Here is a 20,660-nt window from a genome sequence, read left to right as displayed (position 1 = left end):
TTCAGTCCGTGACTGACTGGGACAGCTTTCCTGGTCCACCTCAGGGCTGATGTTTGGAACCACAGGCCTGAGCAGCCCGCTTGCACCCCGCTTGCACCCCACCCCGGGGAGTGCGCCGGCCCAGCCTCACTCTGCATCTCGATGAGCTGCAGGTCTGAGCCGTTCTGTAGCTCTGCCAGGTCGCCGGCTGTGCCTCCGTCGCTCCTGGAGCCCTTCTGCCGCTCCTCCTCCAACTGCAGCTTCAGTTTCCTAATCTGAAGAGGAAGTAAGGGCTCATCAGCGAGGTCCAGCCTCTCAAATGAAACAGATGCTTGGCCCCATGGCCGCATCTTAGAATAAGGCCACAGATAGTCACTCAGAGACCCTCTTCACTGTCTCAGGTGCTGGAGGTCAGCTATGAACAAATGATCAAAAGGAGTGAGCTCCAGGACTGGGGGTCCTAATGAAAATAGCCAAAAAAAATAGCCATATTTCATTATTTGTGTTCATCTGTAGAAAAGCACATCTTTGGGTATTTTTAAATTTTTGTTTAAAATGGAAAATCCCACCATCAGTTGGATGTTTCTTGTTCTAATTTGAGAGTTAGGTTAAGTATTCTTATTTAGAAAGCTGTATACAGAAATAATTGGAAATATATTTTTGAGTTTGGCTACAAAATTTACCTTATTTTACCCCAAAATAAAGGCGATTTATAGCAGCTTACTCATTAATAGCCCCAAACAAGAAACTGTTGAAATGTCCATCAACGGAAGGATAAAGCAAACAGTAGTTCATGTATATACAATGGATTACTGCTCGGCCAAAGAAGCGAATATGCTGGTAACACATGCAGCAAAATGGTGAGTTTCAAGCTAAGTATATGCAGTGCAAGAAACTCCAGAAAATACAAACCGAAGAGGCAAAAAGGTACACTGGTGGTTTCCGGAGAAGGGGAGGAGGTGGGAGAGGAAGGAGGGTTTACAAAGGGACACAGGGACTTGGGTTATGCATGTTTTTACCATGTGGTTTCATAGGCTGCTGTCCCCCCAAAGTTCATGTATTACAGTCCTAAGCTCACTGCCTCATAATGTGATCTTATTTTGGAAACAGTCACTGCAGAGGCTCTTAGTTGAGATGAAATGACACTGGAATAAGGTGTGCCCTGAGTCTAGTATGCCTGGGTCCTTAATCAGAAGAGCACCACATGGACAGGGAAGCCATGTGATGGCAGAGAGAACACCGTCACCAAGCCAACGGGCCCAGCGGCCCGCCGTCTAGAAGAGAGGCCTCCCCCACAAGCCTCAGGAGGAAGCTGCGCTGCGGACACAGGACCCCGGGACACAGGACTGCAGACACAGGACTCCACAGTGGAGACTGCCTCTGTCCTGCGCCGCCCATCCTGTGGTCTCTGTCGTGGCGCCCTTGGGAACTAATCTGCAATGTGCATCTGCACATTGTAAGTGTGTGCCCAGCTGGCACCAGCGGTAAAGAACCTGCCTGCCAGTCCAGGTGACATGAGAGATGCGGGTTCAGGCCTGGGGTCAGGAAGATCCCCTGGAGGAAGACACAGCAACCCACTCCAGTGTTCCTGCCTGGAGCATCCCATGGACAGAGGAGCCCGGAGGGCCACAGTCCGTAGGGTCACACAGAGTCGGGCACGACTAAGCATACACAACAGCTGATTTTATGCCAATTATAAGCTATCTACATTAAAAAAAAAAAATAGATAAACTTGAGGGACTTTGGACTGGGAAAGAAGAAGGTCCAGTTGGAGACAGCAGTTGCATGAATGGAAAATGAGATGGACAGAAATGAGCTGCATGGGGAGGCCTCTAGCCCACCCTGTTTCCACACTGCACACAGCTGGGCTTGGAGCCTCAGGCAGAAGATTGGAGGCGCACTCTTTAGAATTCTGATGAGCCTAAAATACAAGTCCAGCACACCCACATCGAAGGCTCCCAGCCACATCAAGCTTTACAGAAACTCGGATGGGCCCCACCAACAAGCTGCCCACCAGCTTTTTAGTATTCCACTTTTAAACTGAAAACTAAATAAATCTACATAAAAGAACATCTGGAATGAAACAAACTACACAGAAAAAAAGGGGAGCAAATCAACCGGCATATCAATATCGTCCGACATAATGACTTCAGAAATACAACTCAGTAAAAATAAGAAGGTACAGTTGAAAAGATCTTTTAGAAAGCAGAACAAATGAGACGAAAGGGATAGAAAACCAGGAGAGAGAATCTGAGTATCTGGCCTGAGGTCTATTCCCCTTCCCCCCAAGTCAGAAATCAAAGTCGAGTTCCCCAAATGCCTACAGCACTTCCCACCAGAGACGCAGGAGGCAGCACATGGGGCCAAGCCCAGGCCTCCCCGCGCCGCCTCCTCAGGGGTCAAAGGTGAGGCTGCATGCTCAGAGCGCTGGCCGTCCATAGCTCCATCCCCAGGGGGCAGAGGGATGGCTTGGCACTGGGCCAAGTCTGCCTGCCCCCCGCCATGGAGAAGGGTGAGCTGGGCACCAGGACTGAACCTGTCCTTCCTGTCAGCTCTGCCCTTTCAGCCACGACATCACTACCCGCCTCGGGTCGCCTTCCCTGTCGTTCCTGCTCATGTCCATCTCAGAAAGGCTCACCTCTCTTGCCTGTGCTCTTCCCCAAAGGACCCTGGTAACCCTCTGGTTACCGTGTGTCATCAGCAGCCCCTCCGTCCCCACTGCCCCGGGCTGCTCCCCGCTGAGGGGCCGCTCCCCTGCAGGCAGGCAGCCCCTCGCCCCTGCTGAGAAGGAGGACGGGTCAGGGTCCCCTGCTCTCCTTGCGCACACGCCTCCCTCTGGCCCCCTGAACTCCTAATGCAGCTCCCAGTCACATCTCCTCTTTATAAATGCTCATCACTACCATCACCCCGCACTCTCGTCACCTTTATAGCTCCTAACTCTCATACCTGCAAGGTTATTCCTGCCTGAATTGTTGGCAAATTCAAAATCCATCTGAGCAGAGCATCTCTCACAACGAATCCCTCAGTTTCTGGAACAAGGAGCTTGCCATCTACTCCATCCGCGCCCTCAGCCACTCGCTCCCACTGTCGTGCACTAGATCTCGTCACCAGACGCCAGCCAGCCCTGCCCAGTGCAGCCCCGGGCATCTTCTAACCACTACTCTTGATCTTTCCAGTTTATTCTCTCTGCACCCGACTGGCTCTATGGTCCACTGTCTGCATCTTCTCTCCAGTGTGCCTTGATGTCTTCCTAGGTTCCCCATAAACCTCCCTGGCCAGCTTAATCTCAAGGTCCATCATCACTCTGGCATATGCCTGCACCCCATCTGCCTGAGTCTCCTCACCTGGTAAAATCTTAACACGCTGCTCACTCCATGCCTACACCTATGCTGCTAAACGTGCCTGGAGAAACAATAAAGGCATTCACACAAAACGCCAAACCACATCACTGAACTTTCATAATACTCGGGAGAAAGGAGAGTATGGGCCAAGCTTCCAGAGGGGAAAAACAGGTCACAGATAAAAAATAAAAAATCAGAATGTCCTTGAAATTCTTAATAGCCAAAGGAGGCCAGAAGACAATGAAGCAATTTCTTTGAAAAAGAAGATGAATGCAAGTGATTACAACAAAGAAGTCCACAACCACATCAAACTGTTAATCAAATAAAGGGGTAAGATGACATTTTCACTCCTGTGAAGTTAAGAAAAATTTACTGCCCCCAAACTGTCCTCTGGAAGCTACTGGGGGATGTACCTGAGCAAGAGAACGGAGGTGGAGGGAGGGAGGCCTAAGACGCTGCAGAATGGGGTCCAGCCTGGCGCTTACAGGCAAAGGAAACCGGATGATGAGCAGGGTGGTAAGGTCTCTGCCCCAGGGAGCGAGCCAGCATGTTCAGAAGGGCTGAGCCAGACACTCCAGGAACCAGAAAGTGGAACTGAGGGAACATGGAGTGTGGGCCGAAACTACTGCTGGAGAGCCTGCCCCTAGATGAGAAACCAGCACCTAGGAAACCAAGCGCGTGAGAGGCAAACCCCGGTCCTGACTTGCGGGGAGCCGAGACGCGAGAGATGAAAGGGCCCCAGGACACGCTCCGAGGCCCGCTGTGCGCGCTGCTTACAGACCTCCGATGACACAGCCCGACTGGAGTCCCGCTGTCCCTCTGTGGGGAGGGAGTGGGGACGGGAAGGACAGATGTTGGGCAGGGAGATGGGGTGAAGCAAGTGAAGTCCCCACGCTCCATAGAGGGGTGTCACCAGGACTGCCTTAAACAGAACGGCCAGGAAGCAACCTAAGCACGTCACACAGAAGCGTAGCGGTCAGCGCGCACCGCAGTCAGCTACAGGGACCGAACGCGAGAGCCAGGGCGGGAACGTCCGTCCTAACAGGGCTTGCAGAGCAGGCTGCCTGAATGAACTGTGGCCTATACCTGTTTTTTAAAGACTAGGAGACAACAAAGAGGTAAATACGACTTTTTATCCTTCAACTCTTACTGGAGTAGTGATAGCTGAAATAAGCACATGTCTTTCTAGTGCACATTTTAATTTGCTCACATTTTACCACATGATTTAGTCAGTTACAATTATGATTACTCTCCCATGAGAAGAATGCGTTTACCTGTGATAGTAGCTCTTCCTTTTCCCCAGCGAGTTTTCGTAGCCTTACGTCTAAAACAAATGAAAAGTGTGTAATGATGTAGTATATAAACAATTTAAAATAATTCTTCAAATTCACAAATAGCAAACATCTGATAAACAATTTACCGCTCTGAGTATCAAAACACATGAAGGCTTTAATGATGAAAGGGAAAGTACTGGATGATTCAAGACATATTTCCACACAGTTGATGTTTATCAGGCACTGAATACAACATTTGCTCCCCAAAGCAGTGATTTTCCACGGGAAGACAAATGCAAGAACAAAGATCATTTCGTTTCAAAAATTTCAAAGTTTTACCAGGAGACAATCCCCTGAAAGCCAAGGGTACCCCTACAGGCTTTTAAGTCCTTAGAATGAGAAAACAAACTCCGGGAGAGAGGACAGGGCTGAGAATGAGCCTGAGGGGATGCTGGAGCAAAGAACGCCCAGGAACACGATGCCAGGAGCAGGCAAGGCCCATAAGGCCTGTGTGTGTGGGGACAGGGGTGCGGGCTCTAAGACGTAGGCCGTCAAGGCTCGTCAGAGGCTCTGCAGCAGGACCACGCAGGCCGCCCCTGGCCTGAGGGGATGGATGCTCCCTCCCAACATGCCGGAGAATAGGGCCCTGGACCGACGGGATGCCAACAGATGACGAGCTCCCCACGGCCAACCACGGTCACCACCAAAGACTCCAGCCCCTCCCACAAGGCAGAGGAAACCCTGCAGCTGCCCGTGGCCGGACACGTCCGTGCTCCGCGGCATCCTCCGCTGCATCAGAGGGCCGACAGGCAGTTACACTTCCAGAGCCCCCTCATTGAGAGTGGGCCCGCCTCTATCATATACACATTCTTCTAGGAAACTGACACATACATGAAAATAAAAGAGGAAGAAAGATCACTTTTAATATAAAAGTGGCTGATGACAGAGCATCCGCCTGTGCCATCCCCGAGGGCTGGATTCTGAGCGGACGCAGCACATGGGCGTCTTCCTGAGGGTAGTGTCGTCAGGCTCTCAGAGCGTCCAATTTAAGTGGCTTAGCCCTGAACACATAACTGACGGGGGGACTGTTGCAGAAACTAACACCGGTGGCTGGCAATTTGTTATGTAAGTGAATACTGAAATGCTAACTTTTGCTCATCTGTTGCCTTAAGAAGTGCGGTGGCAAAGAGCTACAGAATCCTGAGTCGCAAAACAGAAAACCAGATGCTCCTGTAGGAAAAAACTTAGAACATGCTCAGGAAGCCACCGACCAGCCCTCTGGCTCCCCAGGACAGATGTGCTGTATTCTCTCTTCGCAGAAAGTAGTGTTTAAATGACAAAGCCACACACACACACCCAACATGCTTCCAACCAGGGGCCTTACCCCCTGACCCTGCCTGGCAAGGGCCCAAGTGCTGCTTTCCCAAGGTCAAGGACGTCCGAGGACAGCATGCCCAGGTGTCTTCCTCTCAAGAATGTCGAGAAGGCTCAGAGGACCCTGGTTTTTGTTTTCCAAGAGAGGATGTGCCCAGGTTGGATGTCCAGGAGGACAACACCAACCCCAGTCAACGCAGCGGCAGCGTCTTACCGAGCGGCCCTTCCCCCGCCGACTCCAAGACCTGGGCGGCTTCCTGAGACACCACGGTGATGGCCCCGACTGCGGGCTCCTGGTGGACGTCACCGTTGGGAGTGCCGTCGGGGATGATGACTAGGCCATGTTTCTGCGGGGAGGAGGAGACTCGGTGTCACAGAAGAGCCCCAGGGAAGCAGGAGGCAGCAGCACGGTGGCCCTGTGACAACACCCGCCTGCTTGCGGGGACCCCTGGTCAGCACCAGCTCCGCAGACGGACTCACACCCCGGCTCTGGACGGGAGAGCTTCAGAGGCAGAGAGGACAGGGCGGCAGGAGGAGCAGCAAAGCGGCGAGGAGCTCACGTACCTCTCCCGCCTCCGCCGCTGCCTTCAGGGTGGCCAGCTCCTCCCGGAGCGCATCCCGCTCGCTCCTGAGGCAGCCCGCGTGTTCTTTCAGTTTCTCAAAGGCCTGGTTTAGATGGGGCAGCGGGAGAAAGAAGGGCAGAGAGAGAGAGCAAATGAAAGGGAGCAGAGCAGGACTGGATTCAACTTCAAAAAAGATAAAGCGTCAGAGACAAGGAGGCGTTAAAAGCTTTGGACACAAGCACTTAGATACGGAGGGAACACAGAGTCCTATGTATCTAGCTTCAGAAGAAAGTTTTGTAGAAAGTGGTTAATCGTGTGTAAATCTGGCAAAGCATGCTTAGTGCATCAGGCAAGAAAACAAACCCTTTTTAGTCAATGAAAGTAAACAGAGAACGAAGGTGAAGCATGAATAATACTAATATAAAGGTTTCCTGACAAACCTCCTAAGGGTGCTTTTATCTGACAGTCCAAAAACCCACATGTCATGTTAAACTGAACTAGTATATTCAAGAATATGTTTGATTTTTAAAAAAATAATAAATGGGTTCTGGAATAACCAGTATATATACAATGTATTTTAATTGTCCTCTACATCATATGGTAAAATATTCCTCATATACCACTCAATGAAAAATAGCTAACCCCCTACCCCAAATTCTCAAGGATCTGTTTTTGTTAATTAAATGCAACTAATGGTTATTTGCTTTTCTGATGTACATTCAAAATGTGAAAAACTGATGAAATAAACCCAGCCCACTTATGGCAGGTAGCAGAATATGGGTTTGCAAACAGGCCGATGAGTCCCGGCACCTCCTAACTGACCTGTGCCTCAGTTTCCTCACCAGAAGAAAGGATGATACCAGCACCACCCACTGGCCCAGGCTGAGAGGAGTACTCAGCACCAGCACCCTGCAGTGCAGAAGACGCAGGAAGGTTCATGGAAAGCCGGCCTGGGTTCCATGTGTATTCTCCCTGTTGCTGCCTAAAGCTCACAGCTGTCAGAGCTGAGGACAGCGGACAGAAGCAGGAACACGTCTGGCCCATGCTGACATACTGTTCCTTCATGTCATAAAATAGCCCAGACTTCAAACCCACCTGGGTAAGCAGTGCATGCAGACACCTAGCAGCTGGGCTGTTTGAAAAAGCCTTTCTCTGCACCAGCGTTCCCGTTCATGCAAGAAGTTGAACTACAACAGGAATTCTCTTCTTGGTTTACAGAGTCTAGAAGTGGGCCAACTGCTTAGTTACTCATTGCTGAAAAGCTGGACAACTTTCTAAATCATTATAATCCTATTTCCCAACCAGTAAGTAAATAAGGGATGATGGCAACTGCCATTTGTGTAGCTCCAGGTCTTAAAATTGATGTCTCTCATGTATTTTTATATTTAATTTTTCCCTTACATACCCTGTACTTTTCTTATCCCCATTTCACAGATCAGAAAATTGAGGCTCTGACAGGCTATGTTTTCTACCTGAAGTCACAGTAAGTGGCAAAGCCAGAAAATGAGCCCAGTTTTTTGGTTCAAAGCCCTCGCATACTCTGCATGTATTGTCACCTCACGAAGGCCACATTATCTTCCCTTACTGTCACCCCAGATGCCACTGGAAAAGCAGTTCACAGGACAAGTCCTATTCCTTCTTTGCCCAAACTGCAATGTGAACATCCAGCTTCCTCTTTCAACAATTTACACTCATACTGTGTGTCGAGAGCCTGCCTGTAAGTTAGTAAGTGCATTCCCAACACCACAAGGCATTCAGTGGAACACTTCAAGCCAGTATTAACACTGTTACATTACTAGCAAGTGTAACAGTAGGACAGCAAAGCCCAACAGCACTGTCCCATCCGTGGCAGCCTGTCCTCTCTGGGCTGGCTATTTTGGGTTATAGGTGTCCACGTGCGTTGTCGTGCCGTGCATCGCCACACACACCGGGGACGGCGGCCACTGTCACAACATGCTCGATTAATAACACTGGAGAAAACCCCTTAGGAACAGACCAATTTGAAACTCGAGTTCTAGCAAATGCTAGCTAGTACATGCCATTTGTTCCTCTTCCCAATCTTACAGCAGACTGTATCTTTACTTTTGGACTTTCAAATTTCACCTTCCCATAATTATGGGTGGGAAAATAAAATATATCCTGCAAATCTTCCCATCTTACCACAGAGTTTGAAGACTACTGAAATACCTTATAAGTAGACCAAATGTATTCACACTGGATCTGAAATCCTCTGTATTACCTGACCATATAATCACTACTCTTGGGCTTGTCTTCCGTAAGTGTTCCTACAGCAGATTTTTTTAGGGTAAAAAGTACATGCTTGTGGAGCTTTAAATAATTTTTTACCCCTGACCTAACCTCAAATTCTAGTGTCAAGAAGCCCGAAAGGCTGAACTTCTTGACAACAGGTTATAATTACATACAGGCACAAATATCTTTAGTGAGAATGGGAGTGAGCCTTGGTGCTAGGCTGTAGGGACATACAAGCCCTTCACACACACCCATTCTGCACATGACCCCTGGGTGCTCAGAGCTACGCTGGTGCCAGATGAACGAACACTGGGGTCAATGAAATAATTAAAACTGAACTTGAATATGAGAACAGGGCCATGCTCCTTCATGGAGCTACTAAATTTAAGTCTTGATAGTGAAGCTAGAGACATGATACATCAGGTAGTCACACATCATATTTAAAATGCCTCTTTTAAAAGTCCAGGGAGGACCACCTCACACACATGATGATGGCTACTACAAAAAAATAAATGAGTGCTGGCAATGATGGAGAGAAACTGGAACCCTTGTACAGTGCTGGTGGAAAGGTAAAATGGTGCAGCTGCTATGGAACACAGTATGGTTGTTCCTCAAAAAGTAAACTACATATAACGTAGCAGTTCCCCTCCTGGGTATGTACCCAAAAGAAACCACCAGAAGAGACTGGAAAACTCATGATCACAGCAGCAAAAAGATGGGAGCAACCAAGTGTCCATCAAAGAATGACTGAGTCCATAAAGTGTGGTACACACACACAATGGAGTATCATTCAGCCTTAAAAGGAAGGACTTCTGACATATGCTATGACATGTCTGAACCCCGAGGACATACGCTGAACTGAAATAAGCCAGTCGCAAAAAGACAAATACTGTATGACTCCACATATGAGGTACCCAGAGTAGTCAAATTCATAGAAACGGAAGTAGAATGGGGGCTCCCAGGGGACAGACGAGGGGACCTGGGGAGTAGTTGTTTAATAAAGTTCAGTTTCAGTTCTGCAAGATGCAAAGAGGTTCTGTGGAACCTCCAATGTGAATGGACTTAATACTACCGAACTCTTCACTTAGAAATGATTTAAATGGTCAATTTTATGTTATTTTTTGTATGTTGCCACAACAACAACAAAACAACTTTTTAAAGCAAAAGAGGGACAAACTTTTGATGCATGAAGCACCTTGGATGAATCTTAAGGGGAATTATTCTCAGTGGAAAAAATGTAATTCCAAAGGGCTATATACTGTACGATCCCACTTATAGAACATTCTTAAGATGACAAATTACAGAAATGGAGAAGAGCAGTTGCCAGCACCTGGGACAGTGGTGCTGAGGCAGCAGACGTGACCACAGGAGAGCAGGGGGAGGGGCCCCTCGCAGTGACGGAGACGTGCTCCTCCCAGAGTGGGTCAAGGCCAACGCCCGACTGTACTACAGTTTTACAAGATGTAACATTTTGGGAAAACTGGATAAAGGGCATACAAGATCTCTGCATTAATTCTTACAACTGCATGAGAGTCTAGGATGATTTCAAACATTTTTTAAAAGTTTGGGCTTCCCTGGTGGTGCTCGTGGTAACAAACCCGCCTGCCCATGCAGGAGACGGAAGAGATACGGGTTCAGTCCCTGGGTTGGGAAGATCCCCTGGAGGAGGGCACGGCAACCCACTCCAGTATTCTTGCCTGGGGATCCCATGGCCAGAGGAGCCTGGCGGGCTCCAGTCCAGGGGGTCGCACAGAGTCGGACACGACTCAGGGACTGAGCGCCACCACCACCAGCTAATTTCACGCAGAACAAGACTTCCTTAGGTCCTCAGGCCAGAGGTCGCCTCTCTTTTCCTTCATCTCCCCTGACAAGGTGAGTCTCCGGAACAGAGGTCCTATGCCATGAGGCAGATGCCAGTCAAAAGGCTACCTGGGATGAGCTGGCAGGAATGTTTTCAGTCTCTGGAGTTCTTGGGATCTACCTGAAGGGCTTAGCAAAAAGGTAGAGAACTTCTTCCTTATCTGGGCCCCTGCTCTGGGGAGTTATGAGGATATAATTAGAGGAGATGTCACAGCTTGGCAGCGCCAGCAAAATCTTACATTCCTATCCACTTCCGTAATTAAAATGATTCTGATCTCTTCCTATTTTATTCACCAAAGATTTATGGGATGTTAATAACTTCTCCCCCACCCCCTATCCTCTGCTGCTTCTCCAGATTCTTGCAATGTAAGAGTATCAAATTACCCACAGAGTTTGAATTAAATGCCTGTGGCTGTTTCTGCACAAAAATCCTGGGAAAATAAAGAACAACTTCCTTAGAAAGCTCTTGCTTGTACATTTTACAAGCCCAGAGTCAGCTGGAGAGAAGAGTTCTTTCCAGGCATAGGATCAGGTTTTCCCAGGGAACCTTCTGTCTTCTGCTAATTTATATTTCACTCTGTATAAATGCTCAAAGATAATCAAAGGACAGAACTTTAGGAATCTCTAAATTACATTTACATTGGTCTAGTCCTTGTCTGTGAGCTTCGGGCCAAAGCCCAGTTTCACTTCATACCCTAATGCTCTTATCTTTCCAAAGCAGCGTCTCCTGGAGTTCGAACACCTCTTTTGTCATGGTGTCTATTTTCTGCTGCATATGCTGCTTCTCCTGCAGAGGAAGAGGGGAAGAGGAAAAATGAAAGAGCAGGAAGAAAAAGAGGACGGGGTGAGGGGGAGGAAAGCAGAAGAGAAATAAAGCTGATAGAGAAACTTAACTAAAGGAGAAAGGCTGTGATGAACAGGAAAAGCAAGAGCTGCTTGTCGGAAGGAAGGATGACACGCAGTGTCTAGGCGCCGTGACTGCCACTGGCCTGGTGCTGGGCCAGCCAGCGAGGGGCTGGGGATGGCGGTCCCAGCCACAGCCAGCCAGTGGGCTCCTGCACACGCCCAGCTGGCTCCACGCGTGTACTCTTCCACTCATGACTGCCCTTCCTCCAACATGGGACACTTACACTTCTAGAGAGGGGAAGTCAGACCTGCTTATGAGCACGTGACCCTTGTCACTGACAACAAGCAGGAGTTTCTGAGCTCTTTTTCTAAAGCAGAACTGGAAAAAACATGAGAGGGACACAGCTCAATCATGCTCAATTTCCTTTAGCAGCATCTATGATAGCAAGAACATCATAAATTACAAATGATCATAGCAGTTTTTAGAAACACTTGAATTTTAGCATTCAGCAGTTCTTAGCTCTTTTGAGGAGGCAGTGATGCACAATTTATACCCTCTTATATTTAGCAGGTTTCATTTCTGCATTACTGGTAAATTATCACCTACTTTCCCTACTCACACCTCTCATGTATTTACCACGTGGTTCTCAATTCTAAAGACCAAAAAGCATTATTTTGGCATAGCCAAGACTCTTCAGTTATAAGTAAATGCGTATATTAACATCTGGTGGTGGTTTAGTCACTAAATCGTGTCTGACTCTTGAGACTCTATGGACTGTAGCCCTCCAGGCTCCTCTGTCCATGAGATTTCTCAGGCAAGAATACTGGAGTAGGTTGCCATTTCCTTCTCCAGTACTAATATCTGAAGGATGTTAATTCTAAACATAAGAAAATACCTAAAACTAAAGTTTGTATACCCGGCACCTTAGACTTTAAATTAAGAGACCATACTGACAAGTTGTAAAAGTCAAGCATTAAAATTCCTCTTAAATACAATCATCACATTAAAAATCAGAACACTTAACCAGTTCTAACATAAGTTACTGAATTTGAGAAGCAGCTCCCAAAGCAGTTTTATCATTCTTTTGAAATTGTAATGGGGAAAAATTATACATTTTAACTAGAAAAAGAAGGAAGTGGCCGGCATACTGACACATAAAAACAAGAAGACAGAGAGGGAGAAGAACTCACACATTATTTATAGGTGCCATCAAGAAACAATGTGGACAATATACTTCTTGCCATATATGGTAAACCAAGACAACTAACTCCATATGTAACCTGATAGTTTCAAAGGGTTATCTGTGTTTGCATTTAGAATTCACAAATTCTACCCGCTTTCAGCAAGCCAAGTTCAGTTATTCTCAAGAATGACAAAAAAGTAATATAAATCCGCAAATAGAATCACTTCTTTTCCTCGATTAAATCATTTTTAAAATCATTCGCATGGGGGGAGGTAAAGTGAGTCAGATCCGCTGAGGGAAGAGAAAAAGGAGGGGGGAAGCAGCGGGGAGGGGAGCTCTGAACCACTAGGGACATGGATGAGCTGAGCGTGACATATGAGGCGGCATCTCAGGGTCGCTGGAGCGGGCCTCTCTGACATCACCACGGCACCGCTGCTCATCAACACGAGACGCGCCGGGAAACCACGCCGAGGAAGCAAGCAGGAGCCAGTCCCAACAAACCTAACCCCATATTTATAAAAAAATGGCAACCTCGAGAGGAAAACCACATTTAAAGAAAAACAGAGATGCATGCCAGGTAGCAGGCCCAAAAGGATGAGAACTGCCATCAAAGGTTTCCTGGAGGCCCACAGGGCTCCCCCTCCTAGGACCCTGCCGTGATCCTAGAGCTCCTTGCCGGGGGAACCTGAGCCGCAGCCTCAGCCAAGTTTCGCCTTCTGTCTCCCACCAGGCATCCAGACAACTTCTTTCCATTTAGCCATTTCAGAAATGCACCTACCTGAGTGAAGATCAAACTTCTTCTTCCCCAAGAATCATGTCCCAAAATAGAGCATTCACTACATTCCCAAGAATCATGGTACTCTGAGGGGTTTCCTTTTGCCCACTCCCTAAGGTATCTTTAGGGAAGAGTGTGTTTAGGAATAAAAGACAGTAACCAAAGCTTCTGCTATTAAAAAGAAAATACTTACAGGGGTTACAGCATTAATTTTTTAAGCCTGCTCTCATGTTTCACACTTGTAAAATGTTTGGGTGCGGCCAAATGTGAAGAGACAGGTACAGGGTTTGTGGCATTTTAACTCCCTTCCCTCCCAACACACATGCCCTCATTCCATTTGGCGCATTTTCTCCCCAAAATAGGTATTTCCACAGTTCCCGGACGTACCTCAATTAGCTCATCTCTTTGTCGGAGGCCTTCTTTAAGCTCATCCATCTTGTGCTGTAGCACGCTACACATATGTTTCTGCCTTTCTAACTCCTGTTATTAAAGAAATGATACGGTTAACACAGATGGTGGCACAGGACAGACGGAACAGCTACAATATAGCGACAGAGAGGCTGTGTGTGACCCCCAGAACACACCTGCGCTGCCATGCACTGTAACTTAGAAAAATTCTGTGTTCTACGGAAAGGCTCAGGAAATTCTCAATTTTCATCTCATATGATTACATATCTAGAGAATCCAAACTAATCAATGGCAAAATTACTTTGAATAATGAAATGACTTAGTAAAACCACAGCTTATAAAATTAACATGCAAAATTCAAGAAGTGCCACAGATCAAAATGAGAGAAGATACAAGAAACACACTATCAAAAAATAAAATACATACACGTAAACTTGTAAGATGTACTCAAAATATATATGAGGAAAATAATATAAAACATTCCTGGAAGACAGAGACGTAGGACTGAACCAATGGAAAGGCATGCCATATTCTTGAATAAAACGATGCATCATAAAAACATAGGTTCCCCCTAAAATAACCTATGCATTAAATGCAGTCCAAATAAAAATACCAACAGGTTTTTCTCCCCACAGAGCAACATAAGTTGATTATAAAGTTTATTTGGGAGAAAAACAAGAAAAAAACAGCTAGAAAAACACAAAAAAAGAAAGCTAACCTTACTAGATATTGAAACAGTACTATACGGCTTATATAATTAAAAATGTTGTAATGGCTCATGAATACAGACCAATGGAATAGAATAGAAAATCCAGAAACAGGCCCAATCACATATTAAACAACGACAAAACAGAAAGCGGTTCAAATCAATGAGAAAAGCTAGGCTTTTAAATGAGCAGTGTTGGCATAACTGGATATAAACACAGAAGAAGAAAACTGGAACCGAACTTCACAGAACACACCAGAAGAGATGCACTGAAGGAAAAGGGAGAGGAAACCAGAGACAGAAGAACGGAAGTTAGACACATGGTCACTAGAGAAAAAGGTGAGTGTATCGCCATAACCAAGGAGTGGATAAAACATTACTAAAACATGACTCAAAACTCCACAAACAAGAAGGAGAATGGGGTAAAAAAAATTGGACTACATAAAAATTTAAGACTTTTGGGAAACTCCCTGGAGATCCAATGGTTAGGGTTTCATGCTTCCACTACAGAGGGCGGTGGTTTGATCCCTGGTTGGGGAACTAAGATTCCACAAGCAGTTGCAGTGGCGCCAAAAAACAAAACAAAAACACAACTTTTGCATGGCAAAAACACTATAAACAAAGCAAAAAGACAAGTGACAAATGACTACAAAAAACTGTTTTACTAAGTTATAGCAGAGACAAAAGGATACCATCTTTCCATATAGAGAGCCTCAAAAAAAAAGGGACAGTTCACAGAAAAAGAAGTACATTGCTCTGAAAATGAAAAGATGCCCATACTAAGAGAAATGCAAAATAAAACTGTGTTTCTCACCAAAACACCAGTAAAAGTCCCCAAACTTAACACCATACTCAGGGGAAAGTAGTACGGAGAAGGAAACTGACCCTCTCTTAAAATATGTGGGAATACAAAATCGTACAACCCCGACAAAAGAGAGTTCATCATATCCAGCAGGGCCACCAGGCCTTCTGACCCAGCAAACTCAACTTTTCTGACTTGCACAGATACCGGCAAAAATATAAAAAGACCTATGCAGTACACTGGTTTTGCAGGACTATTCTGAAGAGCAAAAAACTGCAAATAACTCAAATGTCCATTAATAGGAAACTGGTGGTACAAACTGTAGTATAAGTGATTAAAAAAAAAGACAGAGGAAAAGCTCCCTATATTAGTCATCAGGTGATAAAGTCAAGATACAGAAAAATAGTACAGTATGCTACCATTTTCTAAGAAAGGAGAAACACAAATATATTTTATTTTTTGAATGGGGAAAAATGTCTTCTTAGGATTAAAAAAAAAAAGGGAGGATAAACCATTTAATTAAAAAAATTCCCTTAAGGAAGGAGAAAATCGGGATGACGAGAATGAGACAAAAGACTGACTTCTTTGAATATATTTTTGTTACTGATTTGACTTCAGATCTGTGTACATAATTCACAAATTATGTAAAAAATTTCACTGTGGAAGCAACCCAAATGTCCACTGACAGATGAAGGGCAGACAAAATGTGGTACATAAGTACAGTGGAGTAGTGTTCAGAAGAAAATCTCGTCACTTGCTACAAACGTGCGTGAGCCCTGAGGACAGTATGCTAAGTAAAATAAGCCAGAGATGACCCCACTTATAGGGGGTACCTGGGGGAGTCACTCATAGGGGCAGGAAGCAGAACTGCCGCCAGGAGCAGGAGGAGGAACTGGGGGGTTGTTCAATGGATACAGAGTTTCAGTTTCATAAGATGAAAAGTTTTCAAGAGCTGTCAACACAACAGTGTGAATAAACATTAATGAAATGCACACTATAAATCAGTTAAGATGGTAAATTTTGTTATTTTTTTTTTACCACAATTAAAAGTAAAAATAATTTCATAATAAAAATTTGAAAAAGCAATTCCTAAATATTGAAAGGAAAATGTAGTGAACCAAGTTGTATGTATTCAGTTAGTGATACAAGCACAGGGAAACTATTTCAAGTAACTTTAAAAACAATGGTGGTACTATATACAGCCAAGCAGTAAAATAACAACCAAACAGAGAAAAACAAACATGCTTTTAACTATTTTCAGTAATTATACTGCTGGTGGTAATGCTGGTATTGCTATTCTAGGTACTGTGGGATAAAGTGATGAAAATAGAATATAACAAAATTACCCCCATCCCGAGTGACTCTGAGAACTGGGAAGGGCAGTTTCAGAAGAAGGAGATACACACATGTAAGACAGAGAGGTCAAGTAAAAATCCGAAGTCTGAATATAAATTAACACTATACACGTTTTGACTTTAAAAACAAAAAATACCCCGTGTACACATCGCCCTCACACAGCCACTGAAAGGGCCCAGAGAGTCACCAGAGCCGTGGTGTGTGCGCCCTGAGCACCCACACTGCTCCAGCGAGAGAGCCAGGGCTCCCTGGGCTGACAGCTGATTCAGGTCTGGAGCAGAAAATGCACCAGACAAGCCCTGAAAACGTGCTTACACTACACAGCAAAGAAGCTATCACAACCAATCAGACTCAGGTCGAAATTTCTTGGGAATCAACCTGAAGATGTTCACTTTAGATAAACGTGGGACAACTTGAAAATCAGTAAGAATAAAGCTACAGTGGATGGAAATCATGAAATTCCTGCCTTCATAATGGTTTTTTAAAAATGATAATAATTGGTCACTGTGAGAGGATGCTAAACAATCAATTCCTTATTTTGAAAACTTGTAAACAAAGGAAAAGAGTCATGCTTTTATCTTGCCTTTCCTATGTAAACTGTTGCACTGAGTAATAAGGGATGAGGGGCAATTTACACTAATAAACAAAGCAGAGTCAGGTGAAAAGACAAGTCATGGAATGGGAGAAAACATTTGCCAGCCGCGTATTTGATGAGGAACTTGAATCGAATATACAAACCCTAACAATGCAATAACACAAAGATAATCCAATTTAAAAATGGGCAAAGGATCTGAACAGACGTTTCTCCATAGAAGATGTACAAACAGTACACATATCAAAATACACTCGAAATCATCAGTCATCAAGGAAATGCATTCCAAAGCCCCATCTCCCAGGATGGTGAGGAAGAGACTCAGATAAGAACAAGTGTTGGTGAGGATGCGGAGAAATCAGAATCTGCATACACCACCGGAGGGAAGAGAAAACGGTGCAACCACTTTGGAAAAGGGTCTGGTTATTCCTTAAATGTTTAAACACAGACTTTCCGAATGACCCAGCAATTCCACTCCTAGGTATAATATTTAAAAGATGAATGTTCCCACAAAAAACCTGTACACAAATGTTTATAGCAGCATAATTCATCACAGATAAAAAGTGAAAGAAAAGTCCATCAACACACGAATGGATAAACATGGTATATCTATACAATGGAATATTATTAGGCTATAAATAGGGATGAAGTACAGATGCATGTACCACACAGATGAACTTGAAAATATTAACCAAAGTGAAAGAGGCCAATTATAAAAGATCACATAGTATACGACTCCACTGATATGAAAGGCAACTAACTCTACAGAGACAGAAAGTAGAACCAACACTTAGGGCTGAGAGGCTGAGAGCAAGAAGACTGCTGAAGGGTACAGGGCTGCTTTCTCACGTGATGAACATTCCAAAATTGGTTGTGGTTGCACTTGTCTGTGAAGATGCAAAATAACCCACTGAACTGTACATTTAAGATGGATGAAGTATACGGTATGTGAATTATATCTCAATAAAGCTGTTTTAAAACAATGATGGAAAAATAAAAGAAAGCAGTAAAGATAAAAACAGAATGCCATTTTGCCACCCCTAACCAACTAGTGGATATAAACACCGCGTTGCAGTATCAGAGAGATGCCCTATGCCTGGGCCTCCTGAAGGAAAAGAATCTATGAAGTAGACTGAACCCACATGTGATTAAACCTCTAAACCTAACTATTTATAGGAAACACAGAAGAAAAAGGAGCATGGTAAAGAACCAGTTAATGAAACAGCAAAATCCCCAAGACTGTCAGAAACTGTTAAGACCAGCAATCCAGTTTCTTCAACCCATAAACTGCAAGAGAGAAAAAGAGATGAAAGGAAACCTATAAATAGAGATTTGTAAGACATGACAACCAACGCCAATGTGTGGAACTCATCAAGACTCTGATTAAGTGTAAAAAAGAAAAATCATTTATGACCTTTGAAACTGAAATTTTAACAATGACAGGATATACAGTATGAAGGAATTATTCTTAACTTTTCAGATGTAAAATGGTATTGCCACTATATTTTTAAAAAGAGAGTACATGTTTAAATTCATATTAAATTCAGGAATATTCTGGCAGTCCAGTGGTTACGACTTGGCACTTAATACTGTCCAAGATCTGGGTTCAATCCCTGGTCAGGGAACTAGGATCCCACCAGCCATACAGTGTGGCCAAAAATAAATAAATAAAATAATAAACTCATATTAAAATATGGGGTATTTAGGACTTGTTTCAAACAAACCGGTGGCGGAAGCGGACATGGTAAAACTGGCTATGCATCCATGTCCTGTCTGTGATCAGTGACGGGTTCGGGAAAGTTCATTATACTTTTTTTTTTTTTTCCGGTCTGTTTAAAATTTGCAGAAAAGATTTTGTTAAATCTCAGATAAACTAAAAAAAAGAAGAAAAGGAAAGAAAAAAGAAAAAGAAGTCCCTACGATAATGCAGACATTCCTAACCAGGCATTCCGTCCCTGTAGTATAGACCCAACATGTAAGACGCAGTTACCATAATCCCAGCAGAAGACACGAAAGACATTTTGAAAGGTGGCATGAATATTGTTGTGTAAAAGAAGAGGAACATCTGTATGAGGCAGTATCTGTTCAGGAGGAGAGAGGTTGGGCTGAAGGTGCATCACAGACATGCCCACGAAGTCTTCTGCGTCACCGTATTTGAAGCAGATTCCCAGGGCATTAAAAAAAACACACAGACTTTTCAAAGTCAAAAAGCACAAGATTTAGAAACAAAAACAAACTGAAAGAAAACCACAACTCTATGTATACTAAGACATCTCTATATCCTAGAAAATGATAGGAGGGAAAATGAAGTAGGTTAAAACAGCTTATCATAGGGGAAAAAAATAATAATAAAAAAAAAAAAAAAAAAGAAAATAAATAAATAAATAAAACAGCTTATCATAGGGTTTTTTTTTTTTTTTTTAATGCTCAAGGTCACTGGAGAAGATAGAAGGAGAAGAACTCCTTTTAGTACTGACCATTCAATACATACCATGAGCTTTTCTTCTAATCTGTTAGAAGCAGGAGCCAGAAATAGACATGAAAAATGTGTGGCAAGGTAGAACAAGAGTCCAAGGACTAAGAAAAGTAAGATGGCTTGGACTCTCCAAAACTGGCTGATGAGATACAGGAAGAATCAAAGAGGAATCCATCTACCATCACCGCATTGTCAAGGAGCCACTGTCATCAATATGAAAACACCCAGAAGCCCCTGTCACCTGATCTAGATGCAGGCCTTCTTATCCTAATGGTTTTGTTTACAAACATTATTTTTTCTGAGGAGTTTAAGGCAAAATCCAGCAGAAACTAGAGTTCCCAAATACCCCTGTCCCCTCTCCCGCTTCCCAGAAAGGCTTTCCCCCACTATCAACATCCTAAACCAGTGGGGTATATTTGTTGCCGGGCTTCCCTGGCGGCTCAGACGGTAAAGTGTCTGCCTGCAATGCGGGAGACCTCAGTTCAATCCCTGGGTCGGGAAGATCCCCTGGAGAAGGAAATGGCAACCCACTCCAGTACTCTTGCCTGGAAAATCCCATGGATGGAGGAGCCTGGTAGGCTACAGTCCATGGGGTCTCGAAGAGTCGGACACGACTGAGCGACTTCATTCATATTTGTTGCAATCAATGAGCCTACACGGACATGTCACTGTCACTCAAAGCCCACAGCTGACATTGAGTTCACTCTCTGTTGTACATTCTGTGAGTTGTGATAAATGTACAATGTATGATATAGAATAGCACTGCTGCCCTAAAAATCTCCTGCACTCTGCCTCTTCAGCCTTCCTTCCCCTAACCCTGCTGCAAATACTTCGTAACACTTTGTAAAAGTGACGAAAACAGACTGGAATGAGC

At 44.7% G+C, this 20,660-nt stretch overlaps 1 protein-coding gene across 14 annotated transcripts in view; it reads right to left on the bottom strand.

Moving 5' to 3' along the window:
* LRRFIP2 (LRR binding FLII interacting protein 2) overlaps positions 1–20,660 on the bottom strand; it is a 106,007-nt gene that overhangs the window by 3,682 nt on the left and 81,665 nt on the right. For 12 of the 14 annotated variants that reach the window (XM_061127738.1, XM_061127724.1, XM_061127728.1 and 9 more), the window contains 5 exons: positions 13,834–13,926; positions 6,533–6,634; positions 6,183–6,315; positions 4,595–4,644; positions 131–254 (listed from right to left, as the gene is read on the bottom strand). In XM_061127738.1, the coding sequence (XP_060983721.1) occupies positions 131–254; positions 4,595–4,644; positions 6,183–6,315; positions 6,533–6,634; positions 13,834–13,926 (502 nt within the window). The remainder of the gene's footprint in view (positions 1–130; positions 255–4,594; positions 4,645–6,182; positions 6,316–6,532; positions 6,635–13,833; positions 13,927–20,660) is intronic. The other 2 variants (XM_061127736.1, XM_061127737.1) reach the window with 1 other exon arrangement.

This window comes from Dama dama, chromosome 24 (genome assembly GCF_033118175.1).
Source record: "Dama dama isolate Ldn47 chromosome 24, ASM3311817v1, whole genome shotgun sequence".
In the NCBI taxonomy this organism is placed as follows: domain Eukaryota; kingdom Metazoa; phylum Chordata; class Mammalia; order Artiodactyla; family Cervidae; genus Dama; species Dama dama.
The sequence above is the reverse complement of the archived record's forward strand: the minus strand, read 5'-3'. Positions and strand labels throughout refer to the sequence as shown.